Source organism: Ictidomys tridecemlineatus, chromosome 4 (assembly GCF_052094955.1).
Source record: "Ictidomys tridecemlineatus isolate mIctTri1 chromosome 4, mIctTri1.hap1, whole genome shotgun sequence".
NCBI lineage: Eukaryota > Metazoa > Chordata > Mammalia > Rodentia > Sciuridae > Ictidomys > Ictidomys tridecemlineatus.
In genome coordinates, this window is record NC_135480.1 from 75820241 (window position 1) to 75843093 (window position 22853).

General features: G+C 33.3%; 1 protein-coding gene across 8 annotated transcripts in view; it reads right to left on the minus strand.

Moving 5' to 3' along the window:
• The window catches only part of Nox4 (NADPH oxidase 4), a 271262-nt gene that overhangs the window by 143349 nt on the left and 105060 nt on the right, over positions 1 to 22853 (minus strand). For all 8 annotated transcript variants that reach the window (XM_078046845.1, XM_078046846.1, XM_078046848.1 and 5 more), the window contains one exon: positions 19576 to 19636. In XM_078046845.1, coding sequence (XP_077902971.1) covers positions 19576 to 19636 — 61 coding nt within the window. The remainder of the gene's footprint in view (positions 1 to 19575; positions 19637 to 22853) is intronic.

Below are 22853 nucleotides of genomic sequence, written 5' to 3' on the forward strand. Positions count from 1 at the left end.
TTTACTTAATAGGTAAAAGTTTTCTCCTCTTCCTCTTAATACATCACTCTTGATTTGTCCATTTTAATTTTTTCAAAATGCACTGAAATGAAGTTCACAAGCGAGTCCATTAAACAGGCCCATTAAAGACTTAACATTAGCTTTAAAAAAAATGGCTAGTGTAATGTAGTATGTAGTAACAAAAGTTATGTTGCAAGGAAAGAAACATTACCCCCTCCTAGAAACTTAAATTTTAAAATCATTCTATCATAATATTTATATCATTTTACTTTCATTTTGCAAAAAAAGCTGAGGATTACTTTATAAAGCAGGGCATATTATAAGTGAGTGTAGATGATAAAGGGACAAATTTTTACTTATAGTTTACAGTACTTAAAAGCAACTATTATAGAAAAGATGCTTGATAAGAGATCTTAAGTATTATCTCACATGTACATACACACATACACACAGACAGCCAGGCTTTTATTTCCATGAAGTGTTGTATATGTTCATTAGTTTGATTTTGGCAATCATTTCACAATGCATATGTAAGCCAAACATTATGTTGTATACCATAAGTATATACAGCTTCTATTTGCCAATTCTCCTTAAAGAGGAAAACAGGAATTTTGGGGGGAAAAACTTATCAGAAATCCTGAGTTGTTAGCCTCTGACCTCTATTTCTAATTCCTTTTCTCCAGTGATACTACATCAGATGAGTTCAGGGATCTTTCAACCTTGAGTTCCTTAAAGAACATATGTTTGGGGAAATGAGGAGAATGTGGCCAAAATCTCTGAAAAGGAGAGAGGTCACGACTCTTTTCCTAGGACAGTATTCATCTCAGACTTTTATTTTCTAAAATTAAATAATAAGAAAAAATAAGATAGGGGTATTGTGTTTGAAATAGAAAAGTATTCCCCAAAGTCCCCAAAGAGAAGGACTAGTTGCTGAGCTGTGGAAAGTACAGGCAGCCTGCAGCCTGCAGCCTGCAGCCCTGTCTTGGTCTGCCTTAGGTGCAAACGTAATCACTTTCAGCAAACAGCTCACAGCCAGTGACTGATCAAGCCAGGGATAATTTAGCTTCTACACAGGCAACTTGATGAGTAATAGTCGCTCTACAGCCACCACCAGTTTAGCTGGGCTTCACCAAGCCTTTATGGTGGTTCAACTTCTTTTTCATTAACCTTCCTCACATAGATGTTGATTCATTTAAAAAAAAAAAACATTTCACATTCATACACTCCTTAGTGTCAGTTTCTATCTGGGGAACATAATATACAAAATATGGAATTATTAGACTTTCCCTGAAAGCTTCTACCATGTTCTTGGATATAATTATGTGAGACATATGTACGTGATTAAGTGGAACAAAGGTCAACAGTAAAACATTTCCCTTTTACCAGTCTTTTCCAGATGTTTCAGAAATGGCACCTCTATTGCATGTGCAGGTGCTCATTATTAAAACAAAATATTCTCAGACACAGGTAACCCAGGACAAGTAACACTATCTGATTGTGGTCTGATGGTAGGCAAAATAGACAACTGTGCTGCAGGCCACATGGTCCATTAGCTAGTTGTGGCATGTCCAGGGCTGCAAACCATAGGATGTACAAAGCCATCAAGTTATGTTGATGTGTAAAATGCATAGAAAATAGAAGTTAAACAGCCTTCCCTGGAATATAAAGAGTAGCTGGAACACTCATGTACATTTATTATAAGGTGACATAAATAATTTCAATACCAATATGCTAAAAACAAAGTTTAATAAACCTCAACATTGTTTCTTTCTCTTGTTTCAAGAAAGTTAATGATGAAGGTATAACCCAAACAAATTGTATGTCAATATTTGCCTTCCTGGAAGATTTCCCACTCTTGGTTTCATTAACATGATTTCACTGAACATATAAAAATACACAAATATGTTGATGATGAGTCAACATGTACCTCAAAATTGATACATATTTTATGAAAACTGTCCAAAAAATGGCAGTTGAATACACAGAGAGAGATGTGATAGGTGACAAATGGCATGAACAAAACCAGAAACTAGGATATAATGAATACATGAGTATCCAAATGGCCTCACCCCTGTTTTAATGTCCAGATGATTAGCCATTTATCCAAAATGATAAAACAATTCTGATTTTATAGTATTTAAAAAACACAATTGATACATTGGAAAATGAGTAGGAGTGAGGAAAGAGAACATTTCAAATGTCCATAAACATTAACATGCCCCATATTTCTCTTCCCACTGATTGTCTATCTCAGCATTCTTAATTAGAAGGCAGTCTCCTCAGTCTTTTTTCTCCTGTATTTCTGAACATCCTTTCTCTCAAATATTTGTTCTTTTAAAAATAATAAAACTTTCTTCTAATGAAAACTTCTTTTACTTTTCTATTTTGTCATTTTTCTACCCACCCCCTTAAGTACAGAATCAATATCCCCCATCACAGGCAATAAAGACATTTTTCACTTGGAAAGATGAGTTAGGCAGAAGAAACTAAGCTTCCCATGTTCTGGTGAGTGAAACAGGAGCTAAAGGTCACAATTTAACAACATTTATACAAATAAAAAAGAATGAAGGTTGACTGTGGCATTAAAGAAGAATGACAAAGACAAAAGGTAAAGTTAAGAATATCAGTAAAATGAAAAAGAATGTGGGATTCTTTTTCATCTAAGAGTACAAAATGTCAACAGTGAATAAAGAGAAAACATTATATAATAAGAGAGAGAAAAGAAGATTAAATAAATAAGAGAGTTATGACTGTGGTTGAATATGCTTACTCCAATAGTGCATTCTGGAATTGACCAAATAATGGTGGAGTATATTCATAATGATTCTTGAGTTCAGCCACAATTCTATTAGTTTTCTTTAAGCCCCTATTTTTACCAGCCAACTATAGCAACATTTTGTTTTCTAAGGAAATAATGTAGCCTTAGAGACAATGTTCAGTTTTCATAAGACTGGGTACTTCTCTAATACCCAGCTGACCTGCTAAGTGGCTTGGATGATTTTGGGAAAGGCTAAGAGAAGAGTCTACACTTTAATTTTTTACATATATAAGGGTTTTTATCAAGAAGAATTTTAGTAGAGGGACTCAGAATCTATGAACTGGTTCAAGTTTGGGAATTGGACAAAGCACTACAATTCTGGAGGTGATTCAGGCCATGACTCTATTGAATTCTAGAGGTTTACTTCATTTATATAAAAGTAAGTTAGACTTTACTAGGTTGTTTATTTATCTGAGTCTTCAGGACACCATGACCAGTTACTCAACACCAAAGACATCCACATATCAAACCATTCTGATTACTCTTCTAGTAATGCTACCTGTTATGATAACCATGCCCACTTTGATTCTGTAAATTGGTATTATGTCTAGGACCCCATCTCTTGGTGACCTTATTATCTCTTCTGATATCAAGGAACCCACTTCAGTGACAACCTCTTTCACAATCATTCTCAGGATGAAAAGAGTTACCATCTTCTTTCAAGGATTCTGGAGTATGTATCACCAATGTATTTTCCAAAGTGTTTGTGAAAGACTTCTTTGTAGGAATTTTGGTAAATTGATGAACAGTCACACATAGTAAATTTTCTCCAACATTCCCTTCTCTCTAAGGTGTTGGGTAACTTCATCCTCTATCTATCTATCTATCTATCTATCTATCTATCTATCTATCTATCAGAAGTCCAAAATCTGTAGCATGTATATCAGTCAACAATGAATATAATAGGGATTAGAAAACAATTAGGGGAAAAAAGTCATTAACCTGTTTTATTTTACCAATGTCTTGAATTTGTAATTTTATAGCTTTCTTGAAATTTAATTTTTAGTATTTATCTAAATGTAGTAATTTTTAAAAAGTAGATATACCACATAGATGTGCCCAATACATGTAATTAACGTTCAGGATGGTCATTCACACTCTCACACTATAGCTTTTAGAGCATTGTGAACTCCTCTATATCACACCAATGTAGGCACACACACATGTATACATGCACATACATAGTGCACATATAACTTGAAAGAAATGGTACAAATTAAATTTTCAGCAACAGTTTGAAAGTATTATTTAAGTATATATGCTTAAATGTGCACATCTAAAACAATTTTTTCAGAAATGTTTGTTGATTTGTACTAAAAGTCAGACAATAACTTAGGTATTCAGTGAGTGAGGCCAAGTGAAGGAGAAATATTTTATCAAAAATTACAGATACTATAAATAAAAAAGAGCTAAATTAATACTCTGATAGTCTAAAAGACAAGAACAGCCAACTTCGCTGAACATGCAAATAATAAAAAGCAAAAGACGTATCCAGGTATATCTGTAATTCTAACAATTTAGGAGGCTGAGGCAGGAAGACTACAAGTTCTAGGCAGGAGAACTACAAGTGAGCAACTTGGTGAAATTGCCTCAAAATATAAAATAAAAAGGATTTGATTCAGTGTTAAAGCATTCCTGGTTCAATCTCCAGTTCCCCACCCCACAAAAAGCAAAAGAAGAACAAACAGGGAGCCCTTCTGATCCAAGATGCTGGATGATGTGAATATTTTTGCCTTTTCTTCTATATCATTAAAGATCAATAATCTCTATTGGAAGATAATTTAGAATTAAGATAAAATTGATAATTTGGAAAGTAAAAAAAAACTTTATCAATTATATTTTATTATATTCATTTTTCATTTTTCCACTCATTTAACAAACTTTTATAGAATAGCCATTCTTTGTCACATACTATAAATAAAACAAATTATCCAGGCAGCTTTGCTTTTCAAAAAGAAATGCCAAAACAACAAAAGAATTGCAATGCCATTACAGCTACTTGAAAACAGATTTTAAAATGCAATTACAAAATTACTTAAAGAGGGAAACAAGAGCATTAATCCTAGGAATTCAAAAATTAGTGGTTTGTCCAAATTTGATGTTTCATTTTCTTTAGAAAAAGAAATATGTGCATTAATCTTAGAAAAACAAATTGCTACAAACAATGAGAATAAAGGGTGGACAGAATGCATCCATACCAACTGGAAAGATATAGAGCATACATTTCCATTTTCGGAAAAGTTTGTTTAAATCAAATGAATGTCCCTTATTACCATGGTAACCAAGTATTGGATAACAATAGTTGCTGTTTAAAATATTGCTTTCAAAGCAACAAAAACATTCAAATTAATACTACTTTAGATAAAATAAGAAATCTAGTTACAGAGCAAAAATGTTTTCTTATTAAAGATATGGTCATGTTTCTGTGACTGAATTCAGACAGAAGCAATTTAAAAAGGAAAAATAATCAGTGGAATTCTTTTATAAAACTTTCCTGAATATTAAGGCTAATGTAAAAGTATAAAGAAAAATTGTCTTATTCTGTCTTGTTCTTTTCTTAAAGAAAAAATAAACAAGTCCATGTATGCAATTTTTAGAAGACAAAAACAATGAGCATAATATATGTACAAACCAGAGGTAATAAATGAATAGGAACACTAACAGGATGTAGAAAAATAAGTAACAAAAATCCTGTATTTGGCATATATCCTCTATTATATTTTGTGAGATTTCCTAACCTGTATCAAATGTCTATTATCACTACCATTTTTGTGGCATTAAATTAGCCACAACCTAGAAAATACTTCTCTGTACAGCAATAAAGAGTTCAGAAACAGGGAAACAAATCCCTCCATTAAGTATGTTATAGGTGAGAAAACTTAAAACCAGACAACTACCTGCTAGTCCTGAGCTCATATGGATAGCAAGAAGCAAAGTGATTAAGTAAACAAAAAAACAACAACAACAACAAAAAACTCACAGTTCAGTGTTTATTCCACTGCCTCATTCTCTTGAAAGAAAACACTCCCTTTTCTCTGCCCACTCCCTTTACTTTCTTCTTGCCTAAGGATTACATAATAAGAAAAAAGCACAGCAGGGTCAAATGCAATATGCATGCCTCAACACCTGGTATTTTAAAAAACTGTAAGGTCTTAAGGTAGAAAATGCAATATTACACAAAGGAAAATTATTTAATGGATCCTTATAATTTTCAAAGGAAGCAGAGTGATAAAAGTCTACTTATCTGGCACTCATTATTCTGCTCTCCACTTGTTAAACATACTATTTTAAAAATCAAAAGCAACTTTTGAAAAGAACTACAAACAGACTTCTTGGCCTTCAAACTACATCAATGAATCAATGTCTATAACCTGCTTTCTTATAAAATATAAATTCTGTTTTATTACCATGAAGGCTAAGCCATAACAAAAATTGACAGGGGCTGAAAAACAGAGGTTCAGGGAAAGTGAAAGGAAACAGGCATTTTTGGATAAACACATTATTGCTACTAAGCTTTCCACAACACAATACGCCTTTTAAGGAAAATGCTGTATTTTCATTTGTCACAGCAAATGCATTTCTTTAACAATGTTGGCATTCAACCAAAGAAACACCTCAAAGTGATCAAAGCTCAGCTTGATACTAATTCAGTTCTGCACAAACTCTGAATACCATATTCAAAAATAAATATGCAATTTTATCCAAGATCCAAAAAATATAGGTTCTCTTTTCTGGTTTTATGAAGTTCTAACCTAAAACTCTGAACAAACAAAATCGGGTTTTCCTTGACCCCTCTGACTTCCTTTTGCATATGCTTTCCCACTGCCAGGATCTCTTGTTCTTAACCAATCCCTGCCCATGAGTTCACCAGTCAAACCCAGATCCCCATTCCTTGAAAAAAAAACTTCATAAAACTATTTCAAACAGTAATGATCTTTATTTTCATTGAATACTTACTGAGTTCTACGGTAATAGGGAGACATTACAGGATAATAAGGTTAAGTACTGAAGCAGAGATTCTTCATCCGCTATAGAATAGAAAACAAAGTCCAATGTCTTTGGCTTAGTGTACAAAGATCTTTCCATTCTTTTAAGAAAAAGAAAAATATTATTGTTTCTTAACCAATATCATGACTATATCATTTCTTTGCCTACAGTATCTACCGGTTCCTGCATGTTGTCTACCTTTTCCTTTAAATAATTCTTAGTATGATAATTCTAACATCACAGCTATATCTAGCACTTTGTTTTCTTTCTTCAAACTGTGCTGTTACCATTTATAAGCCTTGTAATTTCTGCTGAAAGTCATTCACTGAGTGGATTATTAGGATAGTAAATATGCTGTGTTAAGTTTCATTAAATTAATCACTTTCAATGATTTCCACAAAGACTCATGCAAGGCTATAATCAGTGTTTCATGATTCAAATCATAGATGCTTTAAGGTATGACAGGTTAATCTTCTTCTTGACCCAGATTCATCTACATAAATACAGAGGTAATTGCATCTGTACTTACTACCCTTCTCCCACTGCTAATCATAGGCCAGATCACTATAAATTCAGTCTTTGCAAAGTTATGGAGCAATTTAGAAACAGGAAGAATTTAGAAACAGGTCCTTTACCATAGGGGCCTATTTACTGTAGGGCTGATTTTTTTTTTTTTGTACACTTTTTCTGCTTATTTTAATAATTGACTCAGGAGTTCTCAGCAATCTATACCATTCTCCACTCTTTCCCTTTCATTGTCCCATTAATATTTTTATCAAGCTAGCAGTAATTCCTTCCCATTGCAATCATTGTGTCCTATTCATTGGCTACCATAGATGATGCCTTCTCAGAATTCAGGAAATAAACTCTTCTGCTTCCTTAACAGTAAGAGAAATATTTACTTTGCTTTTCATTCTGTAGACCACTAATAGGGTGACAAATATAAACTACAAATTTGATCTAAGTTCCAATTTAAAATGCTTTGGTGTTTCACCAACATCATTAGGAGAAAGATTAAACTTAATAGCAATTCCTACAAGCGGCTCATGCCCTCTCGTCTGGATGCTCCCTCAGACTGGCCTCACAACAGCATAACATTATCCTGACATTCTATGATGGTTCACTCATCTGAACAATTCAAACTATTTCTCTCCCTGGAATAATCTACCACATTGTACAAGTCATTGAGTTTGACACAGAAAGTCTCCTAAGTATCCCTCTCCAAACTTCTGCATCTTCTCTTTGGGTGGTTACATATCATGCATTTCTGTGTATCTGACCCCACTTCCACTAGCTTGTGAGTTTTTTGTTTGTTTGTTTGTTTGTTTGATTTTTTTATACCCAGGGATTGAACTCAGGGACACTCAACCACTGAGCCACTGAGCCACATCTCCAGCCTTTTTTTTTTTTTTTGTATTTTATTTAGAAACAGAACTCACTGAGTTGCTAAGTACCTCACTATTGCTGAGGCTGGCTTTCACCATCCTCCTGACTCAGCCTCCAGAGTTGCTGGGATTATAGGCATGTGCCACTGTGCCCAGCTAGTTTGTGGGTTTTCATAATGCAGAGAATTTATTTGTCTCCTTCCCTCCCTTCTCACTCTCCTTCCCTTTCCCCTACCTTCCTTCCCCTCCTTTACCTTAAAAAGTATTTGCATTTACTATGAGCAATTTGTAAATTGAGTACAATGATGAACAAAAAGAGATACAGGTCTCTACCATGATAGTGCTTAGAGTCTATAATGGTTCACTCACTACATAAATGATCACATTTTGACTATATGATTACCAGTGGAGAGAACTGTTCTGAAAGAAACATGATGGTAGCTTATACAAAACACCAACCACCTCAGTTAAGGTATATAGAAGCTTTCTCAGAGCAATTGCCTCCTGAACTGTGATGCAGAGACTAAGTGCACATGTAGGTGGCAGTGTGCAATGATGATGGTGGGTAAATATTTGAATCAGGACATATACAGCAGGGGAAGAAAGAAAAAAAAATTAGAAAGAATCATAGGCTAGTGTTGTTGTGAGCATAAAGTAAGTTAATTGGATCGGAATGAAAAGTAGAGAGGGTCAGAGCATGGAGTCCCTTCTAGGTCATAGTAAAGATTTTTGTCTTTCTCCTAGAAGCAATAGGAAGCTATTAAAGGATTTTAAGCAAGAGAAGTGATTTAATTTGATTCATGCTCTGAGGTTTCTATGGCTACAGTGCAGAGAATGGATTGGAGGTGACAACTACAGTGAATTTAATCAGGAGTGGACCAGTGCTGATTAAACTCCAACTCTCCACCTGCTCAACTGCTAAACTAGAGCAGTGAATGTTACTAGGGAAAAAAAAAATACAATCATTCTGACTGGTCTCACTTTGAATTTAGGAACACATACCATAGAAAACCACTTTGCACAATTCAGAGAGACCATCATGCTTCACTCATCAATATACTAGTTCAAATGATGCACTGCCTCTTTTTTTTTTTTTTTACTGAAAATTTTACCACACTTCTTCTCAGTGATAACCCTGTTATTTCAGTAAGAAACAGAAGGAAACAAAATAGAAGTTTCATTTATCTAAGTCCAAATCCAACCACCAATACTCATCCTCTGTAACCATATTCTCCGCTTCTCTTGTGTTATGAAGAATGGGTGCTCATGCCACCATAGCTTAAGTCAATTCTTCCTCTTGTACATTGGGATCAAAACTGTATGGAATCTCTTAGCAGGCTCTTGTGGACTTGCTCCTATAACTGTACTTTCTCCAGCAAGGTAAACTTTTCTCACTTTACTTCAATCTCATTACTCATATCATTCCCAGGGAAATATAAATAGGTTATAATTATTACAATGTAAATATCATAATATAATGAAATACCCATATCATATCTGCCTTGTCACTGACCTATTTCTTCATTTCATTTGTATTATAAACCTTAGAAATTGTCCACTGATGTTCAGGCTCATGTTCCATAGTCAGGTCTAAGAATAGATAAGTAATGGATACATTATTTTAAAAAAAAGTACTACTTTATGATTGTCTTAGTCCGTTAGTATTGCCATAACCAAAAACTAAGACTGGGTAATTTATTAACAATGAAAATCTATTTTTCACAGTTCTAGAACTTGGGAAGCCAAAGAGTAAGGTAACTTGGTATCTGGTAGGACTGCCTTCTGCTTCTGAGATGAAGCCTGTTGCTGCATTGTCATATGGCAGGAGGTAGGAGGGCCAAGAGGGGATGAATTCTATGATATCACATGATGTAAGAGCAGAAAGGAGCAAACCTACTCCTTCAACCACTTATATAAAGACCCCAATGTCCTTAATGATAGGTCTGCCCTCATGTCTTAACCACATTCTAAACACCCCCAATCTTAACACTATCTCATTGGTGATGAAGTTTCAAAATGTGAATTTTAGGGGACAGTGTCAGCATTAGTGGTTGTTAATTTCTATAAAATAAATACTTTCACTGTGAATAATGGGAAACTACCAAGCATAATTTCACTGAATATGCTATTAGGAAGAGAAGTCACCTTTCAAGGTCATCTGAGCTATCCTTAGCACACTCCTGGATTTATCTATCTACACTTTTCATCTCCACTTGCCCTTTTATTATTATTATCTCTTGAAAACCTATTTCAGTGAGGTTTTTGTTCCCAACATTTCAGTAAAGCCAGCTCCCACAGTCCCAAATTCAGTCTTCATTTTAGTCTACTTCTCAGCAACATTTGACATAATTAATCTTTTGTTTGTTTGTTTGTTTGCTTGTTTTTTTAAGCATTGCCTGTGGTGTCTAGGACTCAATATTACTTACTCTTCTTGCCTGGTGGCCAGTCCTTCTTAATAACCTACACTGAACTTGATGAATTGAATTGAAATGTTTTAGGGCTTGGTATTCTGTGATATCTTTTCTCTAACTGTGCATATTTCTTATATTAGTTATTTTTGAAGGAACAGTGCCACCTCTTATGAGACATTTTGAGAGCTGGGGAACCAATTTTCTCCTCACAATGATGATGAAAAGTTAATCATATTAAGAGGGTGAGGGTCAGAGACACTAGATATCCAGTAGTGTTATAGAGAATACCACTTCCTGCACACTTTTCAATTAACTTCCTGGATACTCATGCAAATAAAAACCTCATTTATAATTATAAAAAATGCAAAGTTTTTGCATGATTTTAATATACAAATTAAATCTCTAGGATTACAACTACCCTGTAAACTGAAGAAGCATAGGTCTATTGTGTTCACAATTAAGTCAAAAGATGGAAAATCCCTTTGTATATGCTGTGAATTGAATTCTATGCCCCCAAAATTCACATGGTGAAGCTCTAACCTACAATGTCACTATGCTTGAAGACAGGGCCTTCACAAAAGTGACTAAGTTTAAACAAAGTTACAAATGCAGGGCACTGATTAAAAAAATATATATATATATATATTTGTGTTCCTATACAAACAGGAGAAAACTAGCTCATTCTTCTCTAATATCTTACAGCATGCTTCATGTCTCTCATGAGAACATAGTGACAAGTGGCTGTGTAAAAACCAGGAAGACTGGCCTCACCAGAAACAGATCATAGTAGTATCCTGTTCCTGGATTTCCAGTCTCCCAACTATGAGAAAATAAATTTGTGTAGCTTAAGCCACCTAATCTATGGTATTTGATCATGAAAGTATGAGCAAGACAGTAAAGGAACAATTTCCTTGGTATTTGAATTGTATTTGAAGCTTGTAGTAAGATTGTCTTATTCATGATCTTTCTTTGCATATAGGTTTACATCTACTTCATTATGACTCCTGGTGTAGTCATCCCTAAATTTTAAATATTTTTTTAAATTATGTTATATTTCTTATATTAAATTAGTATATTAAATTGTTCTTTAAATTACATACATATTGCCTGTAAATGTAATTTTAAGAATGCAAAATGGACATATGTAATATTAAAAAAGAAGATGTTAGATATGACAAAATTGAAAATTGCTGTTGTAGGTGATTCCATACAGCTTCAAAACTGTTAATATACCAATGATCCCCAAATTGAGACCTCTAGCCAAGACCTCTAACTTCCATAAGCATATATATTTCACTTTATTTCATATTGCAGATATTGCAGATATTGAACATTTGAAACAACCCTGCATTGAACCATTTCTCTAACAGCATGTGCTCTTTTCACATCTCTATCACAATTGGTAATTCTTAAATATTTCAAAGTCCTTCAGTATATTCTTTTATCAGTGATCTTTCATGTTACTATTGTAAGTGTTTAGGGGCACCACAAACTGAACCCTACGACACAAAACTTAATAAATGTGTGTATACTATCTGCTCCATTGACCAGGCACATTCATGTCTCCTTTCCTCTTCTTGGGCCTCCCCATTTCCTGAGACATGACAATATTCAAATTCAGGCCAATTAAAAACATTATAATTACTAGGTGCAGTGGAGCACACCTGTAATCCTAGTGGCTTGGGAAGCTAAGGCAGGAGAATCACAAATTCAAAGCCTGTCTCAGCAATTTAGTGACACTGGGTCTCAAAAACAAACAAACAAATAAATACATATAATAATAATAATAAAATTTAAAGGGCTTGGGATGTTGCTCAATGGTTAAACACCCCTGGATTCAATCTTTGGTACCAAAAAAATAAAATAAAAATCTTATAATTGCCTCTAAGTAGTCAAGAGATATGAAAAGTCACACATCTTATTTTAAATCCAAAAGCTAGAAATAATTAAGCTTAGTAAGGAAGGCATGTCAAAGCAAAAATAAACCAAAAGCTAGGCCTCTCACACCAAATAGTAGCTAAGTTTTGAACAAAAATAAAAAGTTCTTGAAAAAATAAAAGTGCTACTTCAGTGAACATTTGTATAATAAAAAAAATTAAATAATCCTACTGCTGAAAAGTTTTAGGGATCTGGATTAAAGATCAAACCAGCCACAACATTCCCTAAATCAAAGCCTAATTCAGAGCAATGTCCTAACTATCTTCCATTCTATGATGACTCTGAGAGGTGAGGAAGCCACAGAAGAAGTTTAAAGGAAGGAGAGATTGGCTCATGAATTTAAGGGAAGGCTCCATCTCCATACAAATGCTGATAGAGACTGTGCAGCAAGAAGCTAGAATAGGGCTGGGGTTGTGGCTCAGTGATGGAGTACTTGCCTATCATGTGTGAGGCACTGGGTTTGATTCTCAGCAGCATATAAAAATAAATAAAGGTCTACCGACAACTAATAAAATATTAAAAAAAGAAAAAGAAGAAGCTAGAATATAGCTAATGTAATTGATGAGAATGGTGACACTAAACCACAGATTTCCAATGTAGATGATGAAATAGCCTTATACTGGAAGAAGATGCCATCTAGGAGTTTCCTAGCTAGAGAGGGGAAGTCAATTGTCTGGTTTCAAAGCTTCAAAGGACAGACTCACAGTCTTGTGAGGAGCTGATACAACTGATGACTTAATGTTAAAACCAATGTTCATTTACCATTCCAAAAATTCCTAGGTCCTTTCAGAGTTATAGTGTCTACTCAACCTATGCCCAGTAAATTGAACAACAAAGCCTGAATGACAGCACATTTGTTTACAACATGGTTTATTGAATATTTTAGGCACTCTGTTGGGACAAAGTGCTCAACAAAATAAGATTCCTTTCAAAATATTACAGCTCATTGACAATGCACCAAATCACACAAAATTTCTGATGGAGATATACAAGATCAAAGTTATTTGCATACTTGCTAATACAACATCCATTCTTCAACCCACATATCAAAAAGTGACTTCAATTTTCAAGTCTTAATATTTAAGAAATACATTTTTTAAGGCTATAGCTGCCAAGACAGTGATTTTTCTGATAGATCTGAGCAAAGTGAATTCAAACCTTCTGGGAAGGATTCATCATTCTAGATGCCACTAAAACACTTGTGATTCATGGTACAGGGTAAAAATATCAACATTATCAGAAGTTTGGAAGAAATTGATTCCAAATTCCATAGATGAGTTCAAGGGCTCAAGACTTCAATAGAAGAAGTAACAACAGATGTAGCAGAAACAGCAACTAAACCAGTTATAAGTGCAGCCTAAGAACACAACTAAATTGCTGCAATCTCAAGGTAAAACTTCCACATTTGAGGAGTTGTTTCTTATGGATGATCAAAGAAAATGATTTTGTGAGATGGAAACTACTCCTGGTGAAAATTCTGGGAATATTCTTGAAATGTGAACAAAGGATTTAGAATATTACATAAGGATTTGAGAGAATGGACTCCAGTTTTGAAAGAAGTTCTACTATGGGGGGAAAAATCTCATCAGATAGCATCAAATAATACAGAGAATTATTTTGAGAAAGAATCAATGGGTGTTGCAGCCTTGTCTCACTTTAATAAATTCCCACAGCCATCCCTTTAGAAGCATCATTCTGCCAAATCAGCAGAAAACAACATCAAAGCAAAACCCTCCACTATTACTTGCTGAAGACTCAGATGATCACTATTATTCTTAAGAATAAAGAATACGTAATTAAGGTATGTACATATTTAGACACAATACCACTCTACACATAATACACTAAGTATATTGTAAACATAACTTTGTGTACATTAGGAAACAAAAAAAATTCACAAGACCTATCTTATTTGCTTTATTGCAGTGGTCTGAAACCAAACATGCAGTATCTTCAAGGTATGCTTGTATATGCAAATTCCTAAAAATGTCCCTTCTTGGAAATCCAAATATAATATGTACAAAATTGAACTTTCAGTGTCTACTTGTGATCCCCAACATACAGTAGTATTCTCTATATCAACAAGTGGCAGCACTATCCATCTAATCAAGCTGAAAATCTTGGAGTCTTCCTTGATTCCTAACCTCTCTTACATTTAAACTCCAATGCATCAACAAAATCTGTCATCAACAATACCTGTAAAATCCACCCATATCTCACTTCCCTCTAATCACTATCATCTTAAGCTAACTTAGCATTTTCTATTACTTGTACTTCAGCAAAAGCTTTCCTCATCTCATCTTCCTGTTTCTACTTTTGCCTACTTGTACCCTCTCTATACAGCATCCAGAGTTACCCGTTCAAATTATGAGTCAGATCCTGGCCCAAGTCCTCAAATAGGTTGCCATTAAATTAGAAAAAATAAATAAATAAATGGAAGTCCTGAAAAAGTCCAATAATATACTAAGTGCTTTGTTGATTACTAGAAGTCTTCATTGACCAGAATACATGTCTACGCAAAAAGGAACCTTGTCTGCTTTGGTTGGTGCTATATTCCTAGAGACTAAACAGAGTCTAGAATATAATAGGTATTAAATGTATATTTCATTTTAGTCAAAATAGCAAATAGCTTAAATATTATATTTCACAAGTGACTAACCAGTGTAATTCTCCAGGCATATCAACAACAACAACATAAAGTACATATCCAGTTACTCCTTTGTGGCTATAGCCATTGATAGTATATATTTATTATTGTTTTAGACTAACATTTACATGAATTATGTAAAAGCTTGAAATTTCATATACACAAAAATGATTTGTATTATTCAAAGAAATTAGTCTGCTCCAATTTATTTTAGATATTCTTTTTAGCACGGCTTTCAAATGGGTAAAACATTCAATAGAAACACTATTTTATTTTTGCTTTTTTGCATCAACCCAAAGCTCTTCGCTATTATATTTAGCACAAAGTAGATGATACAGTTGACCTAAAATATGTTGTAACCATAAGGTAATAGCATTTGTAATTATCATGGTCACATTTTTACTTATAAGGAATAAATCAAAAGTCTGTTAAATTATTTTAAACACATAATACATATTATGCTTTAATCTCTTTATGAAAAATCAGCTGAATGATGTCTGAAATATTCCTGGTTTACGTAATTGTATAGAAATAAGTAAAAAGAAACAGCTATTGCCTCTTTTTTCTACCTGTTCTTTAACTAAGGCTGCATCTAAGATTATCTGCACTGTTGAGTAATTAATATGATGAGATCAAGTCAAATCCACAATGCTCTGTACCCCATCAAAAATAAACAATATGAAAAATTTTACCCCAGATTCCAAGAGGATCTGTCTTACAACAAGTCCTCTATTGCATGTTTATGTACAATTCTTTTCTATTCATTAATTATCGAATATGTCAATGTCAAAATTTTAAATTAGTGTGAAGGTATAATACCTTTGCAGTTGAATTCAATGATCTGTGAAATAAGCTGCTATTTAGACCATTAAAATGACCAAGTTTATAGCATACCTCAGAAAATTTCACAGTAATCATATATAACAAAACTAAGACATTTTTTCAACAGTTTAAAAAATGATGACCAAGTCAATAGGCAATCTAGGACCATATGTTTGCAAATGGAGAACATGATTGATTCTAGAATACCAACAAAAATATTATTTCAACCAAAAGAGAAAACTATTTGGCTAATCTACTTTACTCTCTCATCATTTCAAGAAAAAACCCTCAATGTGCTTGTGGGATTCTAACTAGTGCTTGTGGGATTCTAACCAGTGCAATTCTCTAGGCATATCAACAACAACAACAACATAAAGTACATTTCCAGTTATTCCTTTGTGGCTATAGCCATTGAGAGTATATATTTATATATATATATATATATACTAAAATATATAAATTTTCCAAACTTAATGGGCATCTTGCACTCTTAGGAGGCCTCACACTAGAGGCCTAGTGAAAATAAAAATCTAGACAACAAATGTGAAACTTACATGCCACCTTGCTCTGTGTTATGCAGCTCTTCATGATTTCTTGGGAACACTGCAGTATGTATAGTAAATTTATTTTGGAATAAACATTTATGGGACACTCATAAATCTGCTCTTTATTTCCTGTACACTGCACATGCAGAAGGTATATCACCATAGAAAAGTTACAATTAAATATCTCTAAGTAAAACAAACCCATTGATGTTCAAACACCTTAGCACCTCTGATATTTCCTATAACTACTGCTCTTAATACTGAGTTCTAATCAATTTTATAATAAAAACCAGTGATCCTGATCTCAGGAGTAGTGTTCTCAATTTTCCCTCAATAATTGCAATCTCATTTTTTTAAGGCAGCCAAGTCTTTTTTTGAAAGAAAATGTCAGTGGTAGAATTATTTAGGTGTTCTCTGCATGAATGCTTGACATTTTTTTCTAAGCCAACAAGTATTTCAAGTCAACAGTAAAGAAGGTCTACTAATTGAAAAGCATCTGAGTACAACTTTACTCTTTGAATAGAATGATCTTGTTTTCCTTTCAATGGTACAGTACATTAAAATGAAGGATAAATTAACATCATTATGTGTTCCTAATAGAGATAATTAAAATAAATGGTTATGCAATCATTTATTTTAATAAGCTACTGATAAAAAATAACTTTGAGAAGAAACTTAGAAACAATAGTTAGTAATAAACCATCATGAAGCTTACACTTACCCTTAAATTAAATTAGGTCTTCATTGTTCTTCCAGATGTAGAATTCTATCAATTAGCATTTATCACTGAACTTTATTTCTACTGTACTATAATTCTTACCAGTAAAAAATTTCCCTAATTCTTTATTTCCCAAGCAGGACCAAAACAATTGTGATTTTATCAGCTGATTCTGGTTATACATAAGAATATAACATAAGAATGAATACTTCATACTCCAGCATGTTGTTCTACCTATGGACTACCTTGGTCTCTTTTGAATACTATTATATGAATGTTAGCTATTTTAAGTCTGATTTTATGATGTCTAATGTCTTACACTTGGGTAAGACATTAGAGCTCAAAGATCTTGTTAACTTATTTAGGTTTTTATCAATTGAATTTTATGGTCCATATTTTCCGATCCTTTAAACTGTTGAATTTCAAGTCATTTAAAGTGCTTTAAAGATAGAGGATTGTGTACACACTGCTATTATTTTTTTTAACTATATTATATAATCTGCTTATATCCCACTACACTTTTTCTCATGCCAAAATATTTCTTAATACCCAACATATTATCCTTCCCTGATATTCAAAAGAAACTAGTTCTTTTTTTCCAATGCTTACTTCTTAACTTGTGCTCACAAATCTACTTCTTCTGTTTTCCATCTCTAACCTTCTAGGACTTCCTTCTACTCTGCTTTCAGAAGCGACATTTGTTTCTAATTCATCCAAATAGAAGCTTATTAATACCATTTTCATCAGTGTTCTAAAGTCCTCAAAGGCTCCCTAGAATATCAAGATTATTCTAATATCTGATGGAGGGAGGCATCAGTACTTTTCACCAGGGTGACCCAAAATGGCTTTTGCATAGTTTTTGCCAAAAGAAAATCTTTGATTTTATTAAGTTGACTATTTTGTTGTTGTTGTTGTTGTTGTTTCCTGTGAGAGACTTTGCCTTTTGTTTGACTGATTGAAGGCTGATGGAGTCATTATTTCCAAGTTTGGTTTAGTCCATACCTTCACTGACTTTTGACAATGCTGTAAATTTCACTTTATTACCTACATATTTTTTCATGTACCTGATTTTCAAGATTCAATTCAAATTCTGTCTTTTCTATGAAGTTTCTATTGTACCCTATATAACACCAAATCTATATTTTTCTGATTACAAATATTTTATAGGGTAATTCTTTGCCTAGTGCTTAGCTATAGAACTACTCTAATTTATATTGTTCATGTTTACTCTTTCATTCTTTCCTTCAAAAAACAACTTAAAGCTGCCTTGTCAGTCAATCTAGTGGGTCAAAGGAATATATATCTTTTATTTAATCAAAACTCTTAATACAAAGTGACCACTGTTTCAAAGATGTTGTGATGTTAATGTATGTATAGATTCACTACACAAAAGGTCATGTTAAGGATCAAAACAGCATACTACAGGGACACAGCCACATCAACGTTTATAGTAGTACAATTCACAATAGCTAAACTATGGAACCAACCTAGATGCCCTTCAATAGATGAATAGATTTTTTAAAAGTGGCATATATACACAATGGAATATTATTCAGCAATAAAAGAAAATAAAATCATGGCATTTGCAGGTAAACAGAGTTAGAGAAGATAATGCTAAGTGAAGTTAGCCATTCGCAAAAATCCAGATGCCAAGTGTTTTCTTTGATATAAGAAGGTTGATTCTTAGTGGGATAGGGAGGAATCATGGGAGGAATAGACGAACTCTAGATAGGCAGAGGTGTGGCAGACGAAGAGGGAGGACATGGGGTTATTAATGATGATGGAATATGATGGACATTATTATGCAAAGTACAAGTATGAAGACACAAATTGGTGTGAATATACTACGTATACAACCAGAGATATGAAAAATTGTGCTCTATATGAGTAATAAGAATTGTAATGCATTCCATAGTCATATATATAAAAGAATCGGAAGACTTGTTTTATCTCAGATCAGATGTTGACTATTTTGAGAGTCAATCCTAGCATGAATTCTAAAATTATGTTTTCTAAAACACATTTCAGCATTCTCAATATTTCCAGTATATCTGACTAGTAGGCAGAAAATTGTGATTTGCTGATTTTTACTGATATTCAAGGTATTCTAATTAAAAATGTATCTTACAAAAACAAAACTTACATGTCAAAACTGTAGAAGCAAAGAAAGAAATCAGAACAATAGATTGAAACACATACACTTCTCCTTGAGTATTAGTAATTATACAACTTAAACACATGCAAATTATTGGCATGACCCATTATTATCAAAGCACATATATTAACCCTCTATGTTTTACATACCTGTCCAGTCTCCTACTATTTTAAGATGAACCCCAAATGTTGCTTTGGTTTCAGTAGGACACTGAAAAAAAATAAATTCTGAAATTAATTCTGATGAATAATTATATATTACCTGACTATGATTTAATCACAACATTCATTTTCATAAATTAGTAGGTAATGAGAGAACAGACCTAAATCTATACTGACCCTCATTTCATAAAGAAAAAGCAATGCTAACTCATCAATAAGACACTCTATATTTCTCAAAAACTTATAAGTACTTATGTAAAACAATAAAATGCATACAATCTGAAATTGCTAGTACTTTGTATTTAACTACAAATTCTGCTAAATCATCTTCCAATTAAAATATATAAAAGGAGCCAGGCTTCCTCATAAACCAAGAAATGAATACTAATGATTTCTGTGTATTCTTCTCCAAATATTATTATATACTTCACATTGTGACAAATTAGAGAGAAAAAAATTGTAAATGTGACGTGAACTTGCTATGTCCATTTAAGTATGTTCACATTTAAAATAGTTCTATTTCCTTCCTTCCTTTCATTCTCAAAAGGACTCTCGAGGATACCTGTGGAAGAAAATTAGTTGTGGAACTGGAGGAAAGAAAAAGTGTCTGTTACCCCATACTTAAAAAATCTAGAAAGCATGCAGGTATTCAAAATAAGAAAAAAAAATCAGACCACAATAAATAAGGCAGTAAAGAACCCCCTTTTTTTCTAGATTCTTAGCCTTTTATCCATAATTCCAAATCTTAAAAGTTTGAATAATGAATGTTTTCATAATCCATTTGGTGGTACTATCACACCTCTCACCTCAACTGATGGAAGACTGAAGATAGGAGACTTAGATTTCTTTTTTTTTTTAAATTTATATATGACAGTGGAATGCATTACAATTCTTATTACACACATAAAGCACAATTTTTCATATCTCTGTATACAAAATATATTCACACCAATTTTTGTCTTCATACCTGTACTTTGGATAATAATAACCATCACATTCCACCATCATTAATAACCCCATGGCTCCTCCCTTCCTCTCCAACCCCTCTGCCCTATCAAGCGTTCGTCTATTCCTCCCATGATTCCAGTCCCTAACCCACTAAGAATCAGCCTCCTTATATCAAAGAAAACACTTGGCATTTGGATTTTTGCAAATGGCTAACTTCACTTAACATTATCTTCTCTAACTCCATCCATTTACCCGCAAATGCCATGATTTTATTCTCTTTTATTGCTGAGTAATATTCCATTGTGTACATATGCCACATTTTTTAATCCATTCACCTATTGAAGGGCGTCTAGGCTGGTTCCACAGTTTAGCTATTGTGAATTGTGTTACTATAAACATTGATGTAGCTATGTCCCTGTAGTATGCTGTTTTTAAGTACTTTTGATGTAGACTGATTATCAAAATGACCATACTTCCAAAAGCACTATATAGATTTAATGCACTTCCAATCAAAATCCCAATGACATTCCTCATAGAAATAGAAAAAGCAATCATGAAATTCATCTGGAAAAATAAGAGACCCAGAATAGCTAAAGCAATCCTTAGCAGGAAGAGTGAAGCAGGTGGCATCACTATACCAGAGCTTAAATTACACTACAGAGCAATAGTAACTAAAACAGCAATGATATTGACACCAAAACAGACTGGTAGACCAATGGTACAGAATACAGGACACAGAGACTAACCCACAAAATTACAATTATCTTATATTAGACAAAGGTGGCAAAAACATACATTGGAGAAAAGATAGCATCTTCAACACATGGTGCTGGGAACACTGAATCCATATTCAACAAAATGAAATTGAACCCCTATCTCTCACCATGCACAAAACTTAACTCAACATGTATCAAGAACCTAGGAATTAAACCAGAGACCCTGCATCTAATAGAAGAAAAAGTAGGCCCTAATCTCCATCATGTTGGGGGAGGCTCATATTTCTTTATAATAATTCACACAGAATTATTGTCCTAAAGAATTACCAATTTGTTTACAAATGTTGACTCACTTATTGGAAGTTTTAAGTAACATACAGAATATGTATACCGTTTAAAGACCATGAATAATTATGGATTCTGGAAAAGCATTTAACCTAAGGGTTTTGTATTAAGAGCTCATCTGCCTGTGGTGACTCAGTGTTATTTAAGTGGCATTTACCAGAGCTGGTGCTATTTTACTTCCAAAATCTCACAATAACCTTGAAGAGCTGCCTTATATTAAAGAAGTAATTGAGACTGAAAAGGAATTAAATTTACAAGATCATATAGCTAGACAAGATGGAATTTAGACTAGATCTATTAGACTACATGGTTTTTAACTGTGGCAAGTCATTGTCTTCATTAAAGTAAACATAGGGAATAGGAGTGAGGATTACATAAAAAATCAAAAGAGAAGAAAAAAGATACTTGTTAAATAATAGTAGAATGTATGTAAAACAATATAAATCAAGGATAAATGGGAGGTATTAAAACAAAGATGAAAGAAAATGGCAGTGTGTTGAGAGGCCCCATGATTACATAAAGAAAATTCAAGACCTCAGAGCCAACTGGGTTGACCAATTGACGTGGGTCATTTAAGATTGCTCTATGAAAAGGAGATTAGAAGAAAATAATACTTTGTAGATAGGTCAACAACTCATTAAAGAGTGAAAGAAGTTTGTAAATCAATGAAAAATAATTAAATAAAAATGTAGATACTAACCATCTGCTCAGAATAAATTATAAATTAACCAAAAGCATATGACCTATATTGAAGGAGGGGAATTAATGTAGCATGGAATTTCCAAACTACTACTTTAAAAATGAGGTTTTCTGATAGGATTATTACTGGTAACAGTAGTAAGAGACACAAGACAAATTAAAATGTTTTAAATCATATTTGAAACATCATTAATACTAATTTAATTATAATTTGTACTTATAATTATGATTCTGTATTTATTTAATTTACATTCTCTGCTTTAATAGCTCTGATAGTAACCAGTGTGGTCACTAGTAAATTTCCAAATAAAATTATATCTATAAATACTATCTACCATTTTTATTTCATACTATTTAAAGCTGACCAAAACCTTCCAGTAATAAAATTTGTAGCTTGCAGAAAGCAAGAATCTCATTAGAGTTCTGAACTATCAATCTGATTACCCAAATGTCATTTGATGTTTCCTTCATTGGAAACTAGATCTTAAGTTATATAATGTGCCAGGTGCAGTGGCATACAACTATAATCCCAGCAGCTCAGGAGGCTGAAGTAGGAGG